The sequence below is a fragment of the Somniosus microcephalus genome, chromosome 6 (assembly GCF_052327205.1).
Source record: "Somniosus microcephalus isolate GS21.2 chromosome 6, FLI_Smic_1.0, whole genome shotgun sequence".
Taxonomy (NCBI): Eukaryota; Metazoa; Chordata; class Chondrichthyes; order Squaliformes; family Somniosidae; genus Somniosus; species Somniosus microcephalus.
The window spans coordinates 276,632,634-276,655,093 of NC_140992.1; the positions used below are offsets into that span (position 1 = coordinate 276,632,634).

At 53.1% G+C, this 22,460-nt stretch overlaps 1 protein-coding gene across 1 annotated transcript in view; it reads left to right on the top strand.

The window, feature by feature from the left end:
- The window catches only part of cdh16 (cadherin 16, KSP-cadherin), a 112,606-nt gene that overhangs the window by 15,240 nt on the left and 74,906 nt on the right, over nt 1-22,460 (top strand). The window contains exons 2-5 of the mRNA XM_085989538.1: nt 5,797-5,895; nt 6,811-6,948; nt 8,400-8,538; nt 16,718-16,876. Coding sequence (XP_085845664.1) covers nt 5,797-5,895; nt 6,811-6,948; nt 8,400-8,538; nt 16,718-16,876 — 535 coding nt within the window. The remainder of the gene's footprint in view (nt 1-5,796; nt 5,896-6,810; nt 6,949-8,399; nt 8,539-16,717; nt 16,877-22,460) is intronic.

Below are 22,460 nucleotides of genomic sequence, written 5' to 3' on the forward strand. Positions count from 1 at the left end.
AGGGTCAGTACTGAGGGAGTGCTACACTGTCGGAGGGTCAGTACTGAGGGAGTGCTACACTGTCAGAGGGTCAGTACTGAGGGAGTGCTACACTGTCGGAGGGTCAGTACTGAGGGAGTGCTACACTGTCGGAGGGTCAGTACTGAGGGAGTGCTACACTGTCAGAGGGTCAGTACTGAGGGAGGGCTACACTGTCAGAGGGTCAGTACTGAGGGAGTGCTACACTGTCAGAGGGTCAGTACTGAGGGAGCGCTGCACTGTCAGAGGGTCAGTACTGAGGGAGTGCTACACTGTCGGAGGGTCAGTACTGAGGGAGTGCTACACTGTCAGAGGGTCAGTACTGAGGGAGGGCTACACTGTCAGAGGGTCAGTACTGAGGGAGTGCTACACTGTCAGAGGGTCAGTACTGAGGGAGGGCTACACTGTCAGAGGGTCAGTACTGAGGGAGTGCTACACTGTCAGAGGGTCAGTACTGAGGGAGGGCTACACTGTCAGAGGGGCAGTACTGAGGGAGGGCTACACTGTCAGAGGGTCAGTACTGAGGGAGTGCTACACTGTCAGAGGGTCAGTACTGAGGGAGCGCTACACTGTCAGAGGGGCAGTACTGAGGGAGGGCTACACTGTCAGAGGATCAGTACTGAGGGAGCGCTACACTGTCAGAGGGTCAGTACTGAGGGAGCGCTGCACTGTCAGAGGGTCAGTACTGAGGGAGCGCTGCACTGTCGGAGGGTCAGTACTGAGGGAGCGCTACACTGTCAGAGGGCCAGTACTGAGGGAGCGCTGCACTGTCAGAGGGTCAGTACTGAGGGAGCGCTGCACTGTCGGAGGGTCAGTACTGAGGGAGCGCTACACTGTCAGAGGGTCAGTACTGAGGGAGCGCTGCACTGTCAGAGGGTCAGTACTGAGGGAGCGCTGCACTGTCAGAGGGTCAGTACTGAGGGAGCGCTGCACTGTCAGAGGGTCAGTACTGAGGGAGGGCTACACTGTCAGAGGGTCAGTACTGAGGGAGGGCTACACTGTCAGAGGGTCAGTACTGAGGGAGGGCTACACTGTCAGAGGGTCAGTACTGAGGGAGCGCTACACTGTCAGAGGGCCAGTATTGAGGGAGCACCGCACTGTCGGAGGGGCAGTACTGAGGGAGTGCTACACTGTCGGAGGGTCAGTACTGAGGGAGGGCTACACTGTCGGAGGGCCAGTATTGAGGGAGCACCGCACTGTCGGAGGGTCAGTACTGAGGGAGCACCGCACTGTCGGAGGGTCAGTACTGAGGGAGGGCTACACTGTCGGAGGGGCAGTACTGAGGGAGGGCTACACTGTCAGAGGGTCAGTACTGAGGGAGTGCTACACTGTCAGAGGGCCAGTACTGAGGGAGGGCTACACTGTCAGAGGGGCAATACTGAGGGAGGGCTACACTGTCAGAGGGTCAGTACTGAGGGAGCGCCGCACTGTCGGAGGGGCAGTACTGAGGGAGGGCTACACTGTCGGAGGGGCAGTACTGAGGGAGTGCTAAACTGTCAGAGGGCCAGTACTGAGGGAGGGCTACACTGTCGGAGGGCCAGTACTGAGGGAGTGCTACACTGTCAGAGGGGCAATACTGAGGGAGGGCTACACTGTCAGAGGGTCAGTACTGAGGGAGCGCCGCACTGTCGGAGGGGCAGTACTGAGGGAGGGCTACACTGTCAGAGGGTCAGTACTGAGGGAGTGCTACACTGTCGGAGGGCCAGTACTGAGGGAGGGCTACACTGTCAGAGGGTCAGTACTGAGGGAGGGCTACACTGTCGGAGGGCCAGTACTGAGGGAGGGCTACACTGTCAGAGGGTCAGTACTGAGGGAGGGCTACACTGTCGGAGGGGCAGTACTGAGGGAGGGCTACACTGTCAGAGGGTCAGTACTGAGGGAGGGCTACACTGTCAGAGGGTCAGTACTGAGGGAGTGCTACACTGTCGGAGGGGCAGTACTGAGGGAGGGCTACACTGTCAGAGGGTCAGTACTGAGGGAGCACCGCACTGTCAGAGGGTCAGTACTGAGGGAGCGCTACACTGTCAGAGGGTCAGTACTGAGGGAGGGCTACACTGTCGGAGGGCCAGTATTGAGGGAGCACCGCACTGTCGGAGGGGCAGTACTGAGGGAGTGCTACACTGTCGGAGGGCCAGTATTGAGGGAGGGCTACACTGTCGGAGGGCCAGTATTGAGGGAGCACCGCACTGTCGGAGGGGCAGTACTGAGGGAGTGCTACACTGTCGGAGGGCCAGTATTGAGGGAGGGCTACACTGTCGGAGGGCCAGTATTGAGGGAGCACCGCACTGTCAGAGGGTCAGTACTGAGGGAGTGCTACACTGTCAGAGGGCCAGTATTGAGGGAGGGCTACACTGTCGGAGGGCCAGTATTGAGGGAGCACCGCACTGTCGGAGGGGCAATACTGAGGGAGTGCTACACTGTCAGAGGGTCAGTACTGAGGGAGCGCTGCACTGTCGGAGGGCCAGTATTGAGGGAGCGCTGCACTGTCGGAGGGGAAGTACTGAGGTAGTGCTACACTGTCAGAGGGTCAGTACTGAGGGAGAGCTGCACTGTCGGAGGGGCAGTATTGAGGGAGTGCCGCACTGTCGGAGGGGCAGTACTGAGGGCGTGCTGCACTGTCGGAGGGGCAGTACTGAGGGAGCGCTGCACTGTCGGAGGGGCAGTATTGAGGGAGTGCCGCACTGTCGGAGGGGCAGTACTGAGGGCGTGCTGCACTGTCGGAGGGGCAGTACTGAGGGAGCGCTGCACTGTCAGAGGGTCAGTACTGAGGGAGAGCTGCACTGTCGGAGGGGCAGTATTGAGGGAGTGCCGCACTGTCGGAGGGGCAGTACTGAGGGCGTGCTGCACTGTCGGAGGGGCAGTACTGAGGGCGTGCTGCACTGTCGGAGGGGCAGTATTGAGGGAGCGCCGCACTGTCGGAGGGGCAGTACTGAGGGAGTGCCGCACTGTCGGAGGGGCAGTACTGAGGGCGTGTTGCACTGTCGGAGGGGCAGTACTGAGGGAGCGCCGCACTGTCGAGGGGCAGTACTGAGGGAGCGCTGCACTGTCGGAGGGGCAGTACTGAGGGAGCGCCGCACTGTCGAGGGGCAGTACTGAGGGAGCGCTGCACTGTCGGAGGGGCAGTACTGAGGGAGCGCTGCACTGTCGGAGGGGCAGTACTGAGGAAGCGCCGCACTGTCGGAGTGGCAGTACTGAGGGAGCGCTGCACTGTCGGGGGGGCAGTACTGAGGGAGTGCCGCACTGTCGGAGGGGCAGTACTGAGGGAGCGCTGCACTGTCGGAGGGGCAGTACTGAGGAAGCGCCGCACTGTCGGAGTGGCAGTACTGAGGGAGCGCTGCACTGTCGGGGGGGCAGTACTGAGGGAGCGCCGCACTATCGGAGGGGCCGTCTTTTGGATGAGATGTTAAACCGATGCCCTGTCTGCTCTCTCAGGCGGACGCATGGTATTATTTGAAGAAAAGCAGGGGAGTTCACTCCGGTGTCCTGGCCGATATTTATCCCTCACTGAATCAGATTATCCGGTCATTATCACATTCCCGTATGCGGGATCTGGCTGTGCGCCAATTGACTGCTGCGTTTCCTACATTACCACAGTGACTCCACTTCAAAAAAGTACTTCATTGGCTGTAAAGTGCTTAGGGACGTCCTCAGGTGGTGAAGGCGCTGGAGAAATGCGAGTCCTTATTTTCTTCTTCCCTTGGTCGGTGGAAGGTGGTGAGGTAGGGCCCAGGATAGGGTATCAATGACAGAGAATTTACAGCACAAAAACAGGCCATTCACCCCACCTGGACCATGCCGGTGTTTATCCTCCACTCGAGCCTCCTCCCACCCTAATCCATCTCACCCTATCAACACATCTTCGATTTCTTAATTCCTCATGTGTTTATCCAGCTTCGCCTTAATAGCATCTATACTATACGCATATGGCTCACAAAGGAAATGTGCGTGATACATAGGCCAGGCCAATTTCAACACAGGTTAGAGTAAAGCTCCCTCTACACTGCCCCGTCAAACACTCCCAGGGCAGGTACAGCATGGGTTAGATGCAGAGTAAAGTTCCCTCTACACTGTCCCATCAAACACTCCCAGGGCAGGTACAACACGGATTAGATGCAGAGTAAAGTTCCCTCTACACTGTCCCATCAAACACTCCCAGGGCAGGTACAACACGGGTTAGATACAGAGTAAAGCTCCCTCTACACTGTCCCATCAAACACTCCCAGGGCAGGTACAACACGGATTAGATACAGAGTAAAGCTCCCTCTACACTGTCCCATCAAACACTCCCAGGGCAGGTACAACACGGATTAGATACAGAGTAAAGCTCCCTCTACACTGTCCCATCAAACACTCCCAGGGCAGGTACAACACGGGTTAGATACAGAGTAAAGTTCCCTCTACACTGTCCCATCAAACACTCCCAGGGCAGGTACAACACGGGTTAGATACAGAGTAAAGCTCCCTCTACACTGTCCCATCAAACACTCCCAGGGCAGGTACAACACGGATTAGATACAGAGTAAAGCTCCCTCTACACTGTCCCATCAAACACTCCCAGGGCAGGTACAGCACGGGTTAGATACAGAGTAAAGCTCCCTCTACACTGTCCCATCAATCACTCCCAGGGCAGGTACAGCACGCGTTAGATACAGAGTGAAGCTCCCTCTACACTGTCCCATCAAACACTCCCAGGGCAGGTACAGCACGCGTTAGATACAGAGTAAAGCTCCCTCTACACTCTCCCGTCAATGTGCCTCAACCAGCCTCCGACGAGCACCCCATAGATTAGAATTCATTATTGCTCTCTCCCCCCATTGTTGTATTTTCTCATGGTGAGAGTCCTGGTTGATTCAAAGCTATGTGGTGAAGAATCACACCTGTAAGGAACAAGGTTCAGACAAACCCAAACTCTTTTCACCTACTGCCAGAGGAATGATGGGACAGTGGGCTTCATTCAAATCTGTCCAAGGGATAGACAGTGGTTTAACCAACTATTCCACCGAGACACACACTCCCGTGGGAAGAGCTATGTCCGGAAGGGGTTGGGTTAATGGCTATTGTCAGTGGTCCTGATCAAGGTAAGACTTCGGTCTGCTGAATATTGATTGGTTTGAGCTAACTGACACTTCCAGTCTCCTGAATATCAAAGAATGATACAGCACAGGAGGAGGCCATTCGGCCCATCGTGCCTGTGCCGACTCTTTGAAAGAGCTCTCCAATTAGTCCCACTCTCTCCTGCTCTTTCCCCAGAGCCCTGCAAATTTTTCCTTTTTAAGTATTTATCCAATTTCCTTTTGAACGTTACTGTTGAATCTGCTTCCACCGCCCTTTCAGATCACAACAACTCGCTGCGGAAAAACATTCTCCTCATCTCCCCCCTGGTACTTTTACCAATTATCTTCAATCTGTGTCCTCTGGTTACCGACCCTCCAGCCAATGGAAACAGTTTCTCCTTATTTACTCTATTAAAATCATTCATGATTTTGAACACCTCTATCAAATCTCCTCTTAACCTTCTCTGCTCTAAGGACAACAATCCCAGTTTTTCCAGTCACTCCACATAACTGAAGTCCCTCATCCCTGGTGCCGTTCTGGTCAACCTCCTCTGCACCATCTCCAAGGCCTCGACATCCTTCCTAAAGTACGGCACCAGGAATTCTCCAGCTGGGATCTAATCAGTGATTTATAAAAGTTTAGCCTAACCTCCTGGCTTTTGTACTCCATGCCTCTATTTGTAATGGTTAAAAAATAATTCCTAAAACATTTGCTTCTGAACAGGTTGTCGTTCTGTTGTCCACTCTCAGCATCCTGCCTGCAGCCAAAGAGGTGACAGTGCCGGAGAATTACGAAGGAGAATTTCCCTGGTTCCTGACGAGGGTGAGACCTCAGTTTTAAAGAGTAGTTATCAGAGACTTGAGTGCAAAATCCAGGCTCACACTCCCAGTGCCAGTACGAAGGGAGTGCTACACTGTCAGAGGGGCAGTACTGAGGGAGCGCTGCTCTGTCAGAGGGTCAGTACTGAGGGAGCGCTGCACTGTCGGAGGGTCAGTACTGAGGGAGCGCTACACTGTCAGAGGGGCAGTACTGAGGGAGTGCTGCACTGTCGGAGGGTCAGTACTGAGGGAGCGCTGCACTGTCAGAGGGGCAGTACTGAGGGAGCGCTGCACTGTCAGAGGGGCAGTACTGAGGGAGCGCTGCACTGTCGGAGGGTCAGTACTGAGGGAGCGCTGCACTGTCAGAGGGGCAGTACTGAGGGAGCGCCGCACTGTCAGAGGGGCAGTACTGAGGGAGTGCCGCACTGTCGGAGGGGCAGTACTGAGGGAGCGCCGCACTGTCGGAGGGACAGTACTGAGGGAGCGCCGCACTGTCGGAGGGGCAGTACTGAGGGAGCACCGCACTGTCGGAGGGGCAGTACTGAGGGAGCACTGCACTGTCGGAGGGGAGGTACTGAGGGAGCGCCGCACTGTCGGAGGGGCAGTGCTGAGGGAGCGTTTCCTACATTACAACAGTGATTGCACTTCAAAAAGTACTTCATTGGGTGTAAAATGCTTTGGGACTCCTGAGATCGTGAAAGGCGCTGTAGAAATGCAGTTATTTCTTTATTGGAGGCTGTGCTGGGTCTGAGCCTGAGCGAGGGCTCGGTTCAATGGCCTTTGGTGCGATGGCAGTAGGGGACCCTATAATTGGCCTCAGTGTCGGGTGGGTGAAGTGGGCGGGGCGAGGGGTAGAGGAGGAGTAAGGCAGGGGAGAAAAATATCCCTGTCAGTTTCCAGCAAACATTTCTAATTTCAGATCGACACAGATATCACTGGTGAATTCAGGCTCGAGCTCGTCGATGATTACAACGGAACCTTCGGGATTGAAGGGCGAGCTTTGCTGTTCACTCTCAGGTCCTTTGATCGAGAAGAGCAGGCTAAATACGAGCTGGAGGTATGTATCTGCAGAGAAGAATCTCAGTTTAAAGTGGAGGACCAAAGCTGGATATTTGCTTCCACCTGCCCCCCCCCCACTCCGCCGTCAGCCCCCCGCTCCGCCCGTTCCCCCCACTCCACCCCCACCCCCCACTCCGCCCGTTACCCCCACTCCGCCCCCACCCCATCACTCTGCCCCCACCTCCCACTCCGCCCGTTCCCCCCACTCTGCCTGCCCCCCACTCCATCTGCTGCCCCCCACACCGCCTGAGCCCGGCCCCCACTCCACCTGCCCCCCCACTCTGCCTGCGCCCCCCACGCCACCCGCGCTCCCCCCCACTCTACTCGCGCCCCCCACGCCACCCGCGCTCCCCCCTCCGCCTGCTCCCCCCCACTCCCCCCACTCCGCCCGCTCCCCCCCACTTACCCGCTCCCCCCCACTCCACCCGCGCCCCCCACGCCACCCGCGCTCCCCCCTCCGCCTGCTCCCCCCCACTCCGCCCGCTCCCCCCACTCCGCCCGCTCCCCCCCACTTACCCGCTCCCCCCCACTCCGCCCGCTCAAGTTAGAGCCAGATTCCACCGCCGTTCACCGTCTTTATTTTTGGTTTCCTTTGCTTCTGAATTTACAACCCTCACCCCTCCCCTTTGAAAGAGCTCTCCAATTATTCCCACTCCCCCTGCTCTTTCCCCAGAGCCCTGCAAATTTTTCCATTCAAGTATTTATCCAATTCCCTTTTGAAAGTTACTATTGAATCTGCTTCCACCGCCCTTTCAGGCAGCGCGTTCCAGATCACAACAACTCGCTGCGTAAAAATGTTTCCTAATGTCGCCTCCGGTTCTTTTGCCAATTATCTTAAATCTGTGTCCTCTGGTCACCGACCCTCCTGCCACTGGAAACAGTTTCTCCTTATTTACTCTAGCAAAACCCCTCATGATTTTGAACGCCTCTTTTAAATCTCCGCTTAACCTTCTCTGCTCTAAGTGGTTCCTAAAACCCTAATTCCTGAGGTTGTGAGCGGCACTCTATATTGGGAACGGTAGCATCATGGTTATTTTACTGGACTAATGATCCATGAAACATGGGTTCATATCCCACCACGGCAGCTGGGGAATTTAAATTCAGTTGATTAAATCAGTAATGGTGACCATGAAACTAATTGTTGTTAAAAACCCATCTGGTTCACTGATGTCCTTTTAGGGAAGGCAATCTGCCGCCCTTACCCGGTCTGGCCGATTTATGTGACTCCAGACCCACAGCAATGTGGCTCACCCTGAAATGGCCTAGTTGTACCAAACTGCTGCAAAGAAGTATCACCACACAGACTGTGGCAGCTCACCACCATCTTCTCGAGGGCAAGTCGGGATGGGCAATAAATGCTGGCCTTGCCGGTGACGCCTACACACCGAGAATAAATGCAAGTTCTTTTCTTCTTTCTTTCTCTCTCATTTTCATTATCTTCTGTCCTAGGTGACTGTTACAGATGCTGAGGGGAGACAACTTGATGATCCCGTTTCTATTGCAATCGTTGTCTATGATAAGAATGACAACGCCCCACAGTTTGAACAGGAGACATTTTTTGCAAGTGTCCACCGGGGATCACACGCAGGTAAACCCAGACACGACGCCAGGGAAAAATGAAGTTACTGCTGGCTCTGGAAACCTACAACAGAAGCACAAAAAATGTTTGAAGCACTCAGCAAGACAGGTGGTGGTGGTGGTACTGGTGTACCGATAGCAAAAGTGTTGACCTTTCTGCCATTTGTTGTTCATCGCCTGACTCACTGAAAATGCCAACCAGCCAATCACTCAATTAGCTCAACCAACCAATTAACCAGCCAACTAACTGAGCAAAGCAAACCAGCTGTTCCACCAATCTAGCCAATCAACTGTTCAATTGAACTGACAAGCAACTTCAACACTCCCAACCAACCAACTAACTAACCTGACCAGTTCCCCCAACCAGCCAAACTCGCCAATTTGTTCAACCACGAACAATGCAGCTCGTCAAATCAGCCAATCCTAGAACTAATTGAACCAGCTAACTAAACCAAGCAACTAGTTCAACTGTTTCAAACAACCAAAAAAAACGATTGATCCAAAAAGCTAGCAAAACAATTAACCCAATAACCAACCAGCCAATCAACCAGTCAACTAACCCAACCAGCCAATCAATCGGTCAACTAACCCAACCAGCTAACCGACCATTCAACTAACCCAACCAGCCAATCAACCAGTCAACTAACCCACCAGTCAACAAACTGACCAATTTAAATGAATTAGTGGCAGCTTGGTGTAGGCCCAGGTACCCCCCTGGTCTTTCCCACCTGTTTCACTGGCCGGGTACATTCGATGAGACCCTAACTTCATGGGTGTCCGCCATTGTGAGGCAAACCTGCCCCAACCTGACCCCGAGAGCTCTAGGATCGGTGGTGTAAGTGTTGGGATGGCAGATAGGTGGATATTTAGAGCAATTGGGGTTAATTTCCACCACAATCCCACTCGACTCGGGCACAATCGTGGTGGGGCTGGTGGGAAAATGAGATGGTAAGGCCTACTGCCCTGACCGTTGTTTCCCACCCCCGCCCCTGCCGGGACCACCATAGCTGGCTCGTTCTCCGCCCACCGCAGTGTGACCGAGGTGCCGATGGGAAGTTTCCTCTTTTCCGCCCATGTCATTGCCATTTTCCACGGCCACCACAGGGAAGCGGGGGTTTGGTGGGGGGGGCGGTGGGCTCTGGGAGATGGAGATAACTGCCCTGAGATGCTCCCAGGGAGGGAGAAGGCCTTGCCGCAGCCTTTGTCCTGTGCTCAGCGATTTGCCCGCTCTCCGGCCCTGGACTCTGCCTCATTGGGTCTTCGCTGCGGACCGTCTGTCCCTTTAAGGTCCCGCGTTGGATCTTCTGGTGTTGGAGCAGCGCTAGAATTTCCTCGCTTGCACTTTCACCACCTCAGGATGACCCAAAGCACGTCACAGCCAATGAAGCACTTTTTGAAGTGTAGTCCCTGTTGTAATGTAAGAAACGCGGTAGCCAAATTGCGCACAGCAAGCTCCCACAAACAGCAACGTGATAAAGACCAGCTAATCTGTTTTTTTAGTGATGTTGGTTGAGGGATAAATATTGGTCCAGGACACCGGGGAGACCTCCCCTGCTCTTCTTCAATAGTGGCCATGGGATCTTTGACGTCCTCCTGAGAGGGCCCTAGATTTTGTGTTCAAGTCCCTGGAGTACCCACTGAGTCAAGGCTGACACCTCCATAGAACCATAGAGTCAATACGGTACAGAAGGAGGCCATTCGGCCCATCGAGTCCGTGCCGGCTCTCTGTAGAGCAATCCAGTCAGTCCCATTCCCCCGCTCTATCCCCGTAGCCCTGCAAGTTTATTTCCCTCAAGTGCCTATCCAGTCTCCCTTGAAAACATTGAGTGTCTCCACTTCCACCACTTCCGTCGGCAGCGAGTTCCAGGTCCTCACCACTCGCTGCGTAATAAAGTTTTTCCTCACACCCACCCCTGTATCTCTTGCCCAAAACCTTATATCTGTGTCCCCTAGTCCTTGTACCATCAACTCATGGGAACAGCCTTTTCCCGTCTCGCCTATCCAAGTCCATTATAATCTTGTACACCTCTATCAAATCACCCCTTTGCTCTAATGAAAACAAACCCAGCTTCTCCAGCCTGTCCTTGTAACTAAGATCCCCCATCCCATCTTTGGGTAACTGAGGCGGAATCTTGAACACAACCTCAACGTTCCTTTCGTACGGCAAGTTACAATGAGCTGCCCCCTCCGGCCAATCAGCCCAAAGCTTCATCTAGTCATGTGTTTTCCATTCGGTCGGCGAGAGGTCTTCTGCCTCCACATTTTGACACCTGCTGACAGCCAAGTTATATCTGGAGGAAGCACTAATCCTGTGCTGCGCAGCTATTTATCAATGGGATAAAGGTAAGTCTGGGGGTCAACTTGGGGTCATAAAACAAATAAATAAGGGTCAAAGTTAAAAATGAATTGAAAAAAACTAACGTAGAAAAATAACATCTGGGAGGATTCAGCCGCTTGGCCCCTTGAGCCTGTTCTGCAATTAATCGACAGCGTCACTGAGTGAAAAGCCCGCAGAGGCAGATGGCCAGCGCTAACAACTTGTGTCAAGTGAGGCTCAGTGGGCAGCACGCTCACCTCTGAGACCTTAAACCGAGGCCCCGTCTGCTCTCAGGTGGATGTAAAAGAACCCATGGCGCTATTTCAAAGAAGCGCAGGGGGGAGTTCTCCCCGGTGTCCTGGGGCCAATATTTATTCCTCAACCAACATCACTAAAACAGATTATCTGGTCATTTATCTCATTGCAATTTGTGGGAGCTTGCTGTGTGCAAATTGGCTGCCGCGATTCCCACATTACAACATAGAAACATAGAAGATAGGAGCAGGAGTAGGCCATTCGGCCCTTGAGCCTGCTCCGCCATTCAATGAGATCATGGCTGATCATCCAAATTCAGTAACACAGGGCGCTGGGGGAGAGCGGTTACTGAACGACAGTGTGAGGGAGCTGGATTAACATCAGTAAACATAGAAACATAGAAACATAGAAGATAGGAGCAGGAGTAGACCATTCTGGCCCCCTATTCGAGCCTGCTCTGCCATTCAATGAGATCATGGCTGATCATCCAAATTCAGTACCCTGTCCCTGCTTTCTCCCATATCCCTTGATCCTTTAGCCTTAAGAAATATATCCAACTCCTTCTTGAATATATTTAATGAATTGGCCTCCACTGCCTTCTGTGGTAGAGAATTCCACAGGTTCACCACTCTCTGGGTGAAGAAATTCCTCCTCATCTCTGTCCTAAATGGCTTACCCCTTATCCTTAGACTGTGACCCCTGGTTCTGGACTCCCCAGCCATCGGGAACATCCTTCCTGCATCTAGTCTGTCTAGCTGTTAGAATTTTATAAGTTTCAATGAGATCCCCTTTCATTCTTCTAAACTCCAGCGAGTATAAGCCCGATCGACCCAATCTCTCCTCATACGTCATTCCTGCCATCCCAGGTATCAGTCTGGTGAATCTTCGCTGCACTCCCTCCAATGACTACACTTCAAATATATTTTCATTGGCTGTAAAGCAACTTCAGGACGTTCTGAGGTCATGCAAGACACTAATGGATTCAAGTCTTTCCCCCTGTGACGGTGGGCCTGATATGAGGATCTAAGTGTGGCGAGCAGGTGGAATCAGTGGCTCGCTCAGGTCTGTCACTAAGCCGCTGATTCAAGTAAACGAGAGACTGATAAAAGAAAGACTTGCATTTCTAGAGCGCCTTTCACGACCACCGACGTCCCAAAGGTCTTTACAGCCAACGAAGTACTTTTTGAAGTGGAGTCACTGTTGTAATGTGGGAAACGCAGCAGCCAATTTGCGCACAGCAAGCTCCCAAGAAACAGCAATGTGATAAATGGCCAGATCATCTGTTTTTAGTGATGCTGAGGGAGGGATAAATATTGGCCCCCAGGACACCAGGGATAACTCCGAAATAGTGCCCATGGGATATTTCACATCCACCCGAGAGAGCAGACGGGGCCTCGGTTTAACATCTCATGTGAAAGACCGCACCTCCGACAGTGCAGCACTCCTCAGCACTGCACTGGGAGTGTCAGCCTAGATTTTTGTGCTCAAGTCTCTAGGAGTGGGACTTGAACCCACAACCTTCTGATGTAGAGGTGAGTGTGCGACCCACTGAGCCACAGCTGACAGCTGACAGAATGGAGAGCTTCATGTGAATACAGTGCCTGCCCTCTCCAAACACAGCGCTCACACGGTGAAGTGATGAAACGCTTAACTATTCGGGAGCTGGATGGGTCCATTTTCAGCTCAGTTTATCTCGTTTTAACTTCTCGATATCTATGGGTGGTTTATAACCGCAGGACTGCACTCTCATCTATTCCTGGCCAAGTGCTTTTCATATTTATGTAAAGGCATGGATATTTTAACCCTATAAAGAACCTGGACGTCTGTTACAGCTTCATCAGCAGGTTTTTAATCCACAAATGTTAAAAAAAGACTTGCATTTCTCCAGCGCCTTTCACCACCCTCAGGACGTCCCAAAGCACTTTACAGCCAATGAAGTACTTTTTGGAGTGTAGTCGCTATGGTAATGTAGGAAACATGGCAGCTAATTTACGCACAGCAAGCTCCCACAAACAGCAATGTGATAATGACCAGATCATCTGCCTTTTAGTGATGTTGGTTGAGGGATAAATATTGGCCCCAGGACACCGGGGAGAACTCCCCCTGCTCTTCTTCAAATAGTGCCGCGGGATCTTTTACGTCTGCCAGATGGGGCAGACGGGGCCTCGGTTTAACATCTCATAAATGACGGCACCTCCGATAGTGCAGTGCTCCCTCAGTACTGGAGAGGGAGAGGGGGGAGGGGGGAGAGGGGGAGGGGGGAGGGGGTTGGAGGAGGGGGGAGGGGAGGGGGGAGGGGGGAGGGGAGAGGGGAGAAGGGGAGAGGGGGGCGGGGGGATGGGAGAGGGGGGAGGGGAGAGGGGGGAGAGGGGAGGGGAGAAGGGGAAATGGGGAGGGGGAGGGGGGATGGAGGGAGGGGGGAGGGGAGAGGGGGGAGGGGGGAGGGGGAGGGGAGAAGGGGAGAGGGGGGAGGGGGAGATGCTGGGGAGGCTACAATTGTCCTCCCCTTTCAGCATTCCGAAGGGACCGCTCCCTCCGTGACACCCTGGTCCACTCTTCAATCACCCCAACATCCCTTCCCCTTCGCCCGGCACTTTCCTGTGCAAGCGCAGGAGATGCAACACCTGCCCTTTTACCTCCCCCCTTCCCCACTGTCCAGGCCCCAAACACTCTTTCCAGGTGAAACAGCGATTTACTTGTACTTCTTGCAATCTAGTATACTGTATTCGCTGCTCACGATGCAGTCTCCTCTACATTGGGGAGACCAAACGCAGATTGGGCGACCGCTTTACGGAACACCTCCGTTCAGTCCTGTAAGCGTGACCCCGAGCTTCCGGTCGCCTGTCACTTTATTCTCCGCTCCACTCCCACTCTGACCTCTCCGTCCTCGGCCCCTTGCATTGTTCCAACGTAAGCTCGAGGAACAGCACCTCATCTTTCGATTAGGCACTTTAAAGCCTTCTGGCCTCAACATTGTGTTCAACAATTTCAGACTATAACCCCCACCCCCATTTTTCATGCTGTATGATTTTGCCATTCCCATTTGCAACATCTTTCCTGCCTCTTACATAAACACCATGGCCTAGAAATTCCGTGGGCTGCGCCACCCGTTAGCGCCCAAAGAGGGCACTTAGTGGGTTTTGCGCCACTGGCCACGCCTCCCGCTAAATATAGCGGGGCGCTAATGGTGGCGCTAGCCGTTAGCGCTGCCCCGCCACTGATGACAGTCATCGCTGTGCGCAGCGCCCCGCTACCGCCCCGATTGCCAAATTTGGTAGTGCCCCTGCTGTAACGCCGGTCGCAATTTGCGACTGGTTCAGGGGGGCCTACCTGCGGAGGTAGAGGTGCTGAGGTACGGGGCAGCCATTTTTTTTGCTGGCCGCTTGCCAGCACCTCTTCGCGCCGCCGTCCCCGGCCTCCTGAGCGCCCCCCCCGCGTTGTGCCAGCTGTGTCCCAAGAGCCCGGCACTTCTCCTCGGTGCCGGGCTCTTTTGCCGGCACTCGCGATCTCTGATCGTGCTGCAGCAGGCCCCCTCCCCTTTAAGAAGGGGAGGAAGGCCTGCAGTACCGCAGCACACGCTGCGGCACGTTGCACTGCGATTTTCGGTTGCAGCGCCCCAAGAGGGATGCGGGGCGCCTCGAGTAGCGCCGCGCTTCCGTTTGGGGCGCTGAAATTGAATTTCCAGCGGGCGCTCGCGACTCCTTCCGGGGTGGGTACTTCTGGCGCCCTGGCGAGACTGGCGCCCGGTGAATTTCTAGGCCAGTATATTCCTTTCAATGCCCTCCTGTCTCTGCACCCTGCTTAATATCTGTTACATCTCCAGCTTTTGCCAGTTCTGATGAAGGGTCCCAGACCTGAAACATAGAAACATAGAAGATAGGAGCAGGAGTAGGCCATTCGGCCCCTCGAGCCTGCTCCGCCATTCATGCGATCATGGCTGATCATCCAAATTCAGTACCCGGTCCCTGCTTTCTCCCCATACCCCTTGATCCCTTTAGCCTTAAGAATATATCCAACTCCTTCTTGAATATATTTAATGAATTGGCCTCTGCTACCTTCTGTGGTAGAGAATTCCACAGGTTCACCACTCTCTGGGTGAAGAAATTCCCCTTCATTTCTGTCCTAAAATGGCTTACCCCTTATCCTTAGACTGTGACCCCTGGTTCTGGACTCCCCTACCATTGGGAGCATCCTTCCTGCATCTAGTCTGTCCAGTCCTGTCAGAATTGATAAGTTTCAATGAGATCCCCTCTCATTCTTCTAAACTCCAGTGAGTACAAGCCCAATCGACCCAATCTGTCCTCATACGCATTCCTGCCATCCCAGGTATCAGCCTGGTGAATCTTCGCTGAACTCCTTCCATGGCAAGAACATCCTTCTTCAGATAAGGCGACCAAAACTGCACACAATACTCAAGGTGTGGTCTCACCAAAGCCCTGTACAACTGCAGCAAGACATCCCTGTTTCTGTACTCAAACCCTCTCGTTACGAAGGCCAACATACCATTTGCCTTCTTAACCACCTGCTGCACCTGCATGCTTACCTTCAGTGACTGGTGCACAAGGACACCCAGGTCTCGTTGCACTTCCCCTTCTCCCAATCTATTGCCATTCAGATAATAATCTGCCTTCCTGTTTTTGCCACCAATGTGGATGACCTCACATTTATCCACGTTATATTGCATCTGCCATGCTTCTGCCCAATCACCCAACCTGTCCAAATCATCCTGGAGTTTCTCGGCATCCTCCTCACAGAACACACACCCACCCAGCTTTGTGTCGTCTGCAAATTTGGAGATGTTACATCTAGTTCCCTTGTCTAGATCATTAATATATATTGTGAATAGCTGGGGTCCAAGGACTGATCCCTGCGGTACCCCACTAGTCACGTTAACTCTGTTTCTCTCTCCACGGATGCTGCCTGGCCTGCTGAGTTTTTCCAGCGTTTTCTGTTGTTATTTTACAATTGTCCTCAGTGGCTCTAGGCTAGATAGAGAGAAACCGCCCAGGGCTCCCGCTCCTGTTTGCTCTCCTACAAGAAGTTCAGACGTGTGGATATTGGGTGAGAATGAGCTGTGATGCCCTTATAGCTGAATAGCCTGCCAACATGCACTGTTGAAGCTCACACATGTGAATGACCAATGAGATATGCTACTGGAGGTCAACTCGGACTCCTAAAAATGTGTCCCAGCAAGAAGATAGGAGGTGAGAAATATACAGAAAGATATTTTCTTTGAAAAACAGCGAATAATCAGATCCGTTTGTTTTGCAGAGATAGTCACATTCTCCCCTGCATTCCTGCTTCTTTATTTTCTTAAATATAAGATAGTCACTAATAAATCCAATAGGGAATTCAGGAGATACTTCTTTACCCAGAGAGTGGTGACAATGTGGAACTCGCTACCACAGGGAGTGGTTGAGGTGAATAGCAAGGATGCATTTAAGGGAAGGCTGGATAAACACATGAGGGAGAAAGGAATAGAAGGATATGCTGATAGGGTGAAATGAAGAGGGGTGGGAGGAGGCTCGTGTGGAGCATAAACACCGGCAGAAACCACTTGGGTCGAAGGGCCTGTTTCTGTGCTGTAAATTCTGTGTAATTCTATTTTCTGTCGTAGGATACAGAATCCTGTCCACACCAGCCACTGACCTGGATGACCCCTTGCTGCCCAGCACTGACCTGCGCTACGCAATCCGCTCGCAGATACCACCACAGCCCTCCGAGAATATGTTCGAGATTGATGTCCTGACTGGTGACATTTCACTGACTGCAGAAGGTACGGTCTCTCTCTCCCCTAGCCGGGCGCGGTACGGAACAGGAACTGCAATCCCGGGGAATGTGGAGCACAGATTCCGACCCATCACTCTGTGTCCTGGGGTGTCCCTGAGAGTGCTCCTTGAGCAAGAGCCTCCAACACACAGTGGGCCTCTGGGAAAAATCAGGGAGGAACACTGGCCCAGCGTCGGATTTATACCTCCTATCGACCCTTATTAATCCGCTGACTTCTCCTCCCCCAGTCTCAGGAATCAAAGAACGTAAAGGAAGTCAGTGTTGAGAAAAGGCTATTTGGCTCATCAAAGCTCATCGCTCCAGTACCCTAACTCTCCCATCAAAGCCCATCCTTCCAGTACCCTAACTCGCCTATCAAAGCCCATTCCTCCAGTACCCTAACTTTCCCATCAAAGCCCATCCCTCCAGTATCCTAACTCTCCCATTCAAGCCCATCCCTCCAGTATCCTAACTCTCCCATCAAAGCCCATCCCTCCAGTATCCTAACTCTCCCATCAAAGCCCATCTCTCCAGTATCCTAACTCTCCCATTCAAGCCCATCCCTCCAGTATCCTAACTCTCCCATCAAAGCCCATCCCTCCAGTATACTAACTCTCCCATCAAAGCCCATCCCTCCAGTATCCTAACTCTCCCATCAAAGCCCATCCTTCCAGTACCCTAACTCTCCCATCAAAGCCCATCCCTCCAGTATCCTAACTCTCCCATTGAAGCCCATCCCTCCAGTACACTAACTCTCCCATCAAAGCCCATCCCTCTAGTACCCTAATTCTCCCATCAAAGCCCATCCTTCCAGTACCCTAACTCTCCCATCAAAGCCCATCCTTCCAGTACCCTAACTCTCCCATCAAAGCCCATCCCGCCAGTAACCTAACTCTCCCATCAAAGCCCATCCCTCCAGTACCCTAATTCTCCCATCAAAGCCCATCCCTCCAGTACCCTAACTCTCCCATCAAAGCCCATCCCTCCAGTACCCTAACTCTCCCATCGAAGCCCATCCCTCCAGTACCCTAACTCTCCCATCGAAGCCCATCCTTCCAGTACCCTAACTCTCCCATCAAAGCCCATCCCTCCAGTAACCTAACTCTCCCATCAAAGCCCATCCCTCCAGTAACCTAACTCTCCCATCAAAGCCCATCCCTCCAGTACCCTAACTCTCCCATCAAAGCCCATCCTCCAGTACCCTAACTCTCCCATCAAAGCCCATCCCTCCAGTACCCTAACTCTCCCATCGAGGCCCATCCCTCCAGTACCCTAACTCTCCCATCAAAGCCCATCCCTCCAGTACCCTAACTCTCCCATCAAAGCCCATCCCTCCAGTACCCTAACTCTCCCATCGAGGCCCATCCCTCCAGTACCCTAACTCTCCCATCGAAGCCCATCCCTCCAGTACCCTAACTCTCCCATCGAGGCCCATCCCTCCAGTACCCTAACTCTCCCATCAAAGCCCATCCCTCCAGTACCCTAACTCTCCCATCAAAGCCCATCCCTCCAGTACCCTAACTCTCCCATCGAGGCCCATCCCTCCAGTACCCTAACTCTCCCATCAAAGCCCATCCCTCCAGTACCCTAACTCTCCCATCAAAGCCCATCCCTCCAGTACCCTAACTCTCCCATCGAGGCCCATCCCTCCAGTACCCTAACTCTCCCATCAAAGCCCATCCCTCCAGTACCCTAACTCTCCCATCGAAGCCCATCCCTCCAGTACCCTAACTCTCCCATCGAGGCCCATCCCTCCAGTACCCTAACTCTCCCATCGAGGACCATCCCTCCAGTACCCTAACTCTCCCATCGAAGCCCATCGCTCCAGTACCCTAACTCTCCCATCTAGGCCCATCCCTCCAGTACCCTAACTCTCCCATCAAAGCCCATCCCTCCAGTATCCTAACCCTCCCATCAAAGCCCATCCCTCCAGTACCCTAACTCTCCCATCGAAGCCCATCCCTTCAGTCCCCTAACTCTCGCATCGAAGACCCATCCCTCCAGTCCCCTAACTCTCCCAATGAAGACCCATCCCTCCAGTCCCCTAACTCTCCCATCGAAGACCCATCCCTCCAGTACCCTAACTCTCCCATTGAAGCCCATCCCTCCAGTACCCTAACTCTCCCATCGAAGCCCATCCCTCTAGTACCCTAACTCTCCTATCAAAACCCATCCCTCCAGTCCCCTAACTCCCCCATCAAAGCCCATCCCTCCAGTACCCTAACTCTCCCATCGAAGCCCATCCCTCCAGTACCCTAACTCTCCCATCGAGGCCCATCCCTCCAGTACCCTAACTCTCCCATCGAGGACCATCCCTCCAGTACCCTAACTCTCCCATCGAAGCCCATCCCTCCAGTACCCTAACTCCCCCATCGAAGCCCATCCCTCCAGTACCCTAACTCTCCCATCGAAGCCCATCCTTCCAGTACCCTAACTCTCCCATTGATGCCCATCCCTCCAGTACCCTAACTCTCTCATTGAAGCCTATCCCTCCAGTCCCCTAACTCTCCCATCAAAGCCCATCCCTCCATTACCCTAACTCTCCCATCGAAGCTCATCCCTCCAGTACCCTAACTCTCCCATCACAGCCCATCCCTCCAGTACCCTAACTCTCCCATCGAAGCCCACCCCTCCAGTACCCTAACTCTCCCATCGAAGCTCATCCCTCCAGTACCCTAACTCTCCCATCACAGCCCATCCCTCCAGTACCCTAACTCTCCCATCGAAGCCCACCCCTCCAGTACCCTAACTCTCCCATCGAAGCCCATCCCTCCAGTCCCCTAACTCTCTCATCGAAGCCCATTCCTCCAGTACCCTAACTCCCCCATCGAAGCCCATCCCTCCAGTACCCTAACTCTCCCATGGAAGCCCATCCCTCCAGTCCCCTAACTCTCCCATCGAAGCCCATCCCTCTAGTACCCTAACTCTCCCATTGAAGCCCATCCCTCCAGTCCCCTAACTCTCCCATCGAAGCCCATCCCTCCAGTCCCCTAACTCTCCCATCGAAGACCATCTCTCCAGTACCCTAACTCTCCCATCGAAGCCCATCCCTCCAGTACCCTAACTCCCCCATCAAAGCCCATCCCTCCAGTACCCTAACTCTCCCATTGAAGCCCATCCCTCCAGTACCCTCACTCGCCCATCGAAGCCCATCCCTCCAGTACCCTAACTCTCCCATCGAAGCCCATCCCTCCAGTACCCTAACTCTCCCATCAAAGCCCATCCCTCCAGTACCCTAACTCTCCCATCGAAGCCCATCCCTCCAGTACACTAACTCTCCCATCGAAGCCCATCCTCCAGTACCCTAACTCTCCCATCGAAGCCCATCCCTCCAGTACCCTAACTCTCCCATCGAAGCCCATCCCTCCAGTACCCTAACTCTCTCATTGAAGCCCATCCCTCCAGTACCCTCACTCGCCCATCGAAGCCCATCCCTCCAGTACCCTAACTCTCCCATCGAAGCCCATCCCTCCAGTACCCTAACTCTCCCATCAAAGCCCATCCCTCCAGTACCCTAACTCTCCCATCGAAGCCCACCCCTCCAGTACCCTAACTCTCCCATCGAAGCCCATCCCTCCAGTCCCCTAACTCTCTCATCGAAGCCCACCCCTCCAGTACCCTAACTCTCCCATCGAAGCCCATCCCTCCAGTCCCCTAACTCCCCCATCGAAGCCCATCCCTCCAGTACCCTAACTCTCCCATGGAAGCCCATCCCTCCAGTCCCCTAACTCTCCCATCGAAGCCCATCCCTCTAGTACCCTAACTCTCCCATTGAAGCCCATCCCTCCAGTCCCCTAACTCTCCCATCGAAGCCCATCCCTCCAGTCCCCTAACTCTCCCATCGAAGACCATCTCTCCAGTACCCTAACTCTCCCATCGAAGCCCATCCCTCCAGTACCCTAACTCTCCCATCGAAGCCCATCCCTCCAGTACACTAACTCTCCCATCGAAGCCCATCCTCCAGTACCCTAACTCTCCCATCGAAGCCCATCCCTCCAGTACCCTAACTCTCCCATCGAAGCCCATCCCTCCAGTACCCTAACTCTCCCATCGAAGCCCATCCCTCTAGTGCCCTAACTCCCCCATCGAAGCCCATCACTCTAGTCCCCTAACTCTCCCATCGAAGCCCACCCCTCCAGTACCCTAACTCTCCCATCGAAGCCCATCCCTCCAGTACCCTAACTCTCTCATTGAAGCCCATCCCTCCAGTACCCCAACTCCCTCATCGAAGCCCATCCCTCCAGTACCCTAACTCTCCCATCGAAGCCCATCCCTTCAGTACCCTAACTCTCCCATCAAAGTCCATCCCTCCAGCACCCTAACTCTCCCATTGAAGCCCATCCCTCCAGTACCCTAACTCTCTCATTGGAGCCCATCCCTCCAGTACCCTAACTCCCCCATCGAAGCCCATCCCTCCAGTACCCTAACTCTCCCATCGAAGCCCATCCCTTCAGTGCCCTAACTCTCCCATCAAAGTCCATCCCTTCAGTACCCTAACTCTCCCATCAAAGCCCATCCCTCCAGTACCCTAACTCTCCTAGTGAAGCCCATCCCTCCAGTATCCTAACTCTCCTAGTGAAGCCCATCCCTCCAGTACCCTAACTCTCCCATCAAAGTCCATCCCTTCAGTACCCTAACTCTCCCATCAAAGCCCATCCCTCCAGTACCCTAACTCTCCCATCAAGGAAAGTCGGGATGGGAATCTGACCACTAAGGGATGGATAGGATAATACCACAGGCAATGATAGAGATGGCAGAAATATTAAATAATTACTTTGCTTCAGTATTTACCAGGGAGATAGAATAGGTGGACATGACATCGGATCATGAGATTAGTAATGAGATAACTGCAATTAAAATAAAAAGAGGGGATATATTAAATAAACTAATCAAGCTCAAAGAGGATAGAACCCCTGGTCCGGATGGATTGCATCCCCACATTTTAAAATAATCTAGGCAAGAGATAGCAGAGGCATATTTAATAATTCGTTAGAACAAGGTATAGTGCCAGAGGACTGGCGGGTAGCTAACGTAATACCGATATTTAAGAAGGGGGATAGAACATGTCCAGGGAATTATAGACCAGTCAGCTTAACATCGGTGGCAGGAAAAATAATGGAATCTCTACTAAAGGAGAAAATAGAAGAACATCGAGAAACCAAAAACATAATAATGAATAGTCAGCATGGATTTTAAAAGGAAAAGTCTTGCTTGGCCAACTTTATTGAATTTTTTGAAGAGGTAACAGAGAGAGTAGACAAGGGTAATGCAGTAGATGTAATTTATCTAGATTTTCAAAAGGCCTTCGATAAGGTATCCCATAATAGACTGATGAACAAGGTCAGAGAATGCGGAGTCAGGGGACAAGTAGCAGAATGGATAGCTGGCTGGCTTCAAGTCAGAAAGCAGAGAGTAGGGGTAAAGGGCAGCTATTCACAGTGGCAGAAGGTGGGTAGTGGTGTTCCACAAGGATCAGTGCTGGGACCACTGCTGTTCACAATTTATATTAATGATTTAGACTTTGAAATCAAAAAACGCAATTTCTAAATTTGCGGATGACTCCAAATTGGGGGGATAGTCAATACTGAGGA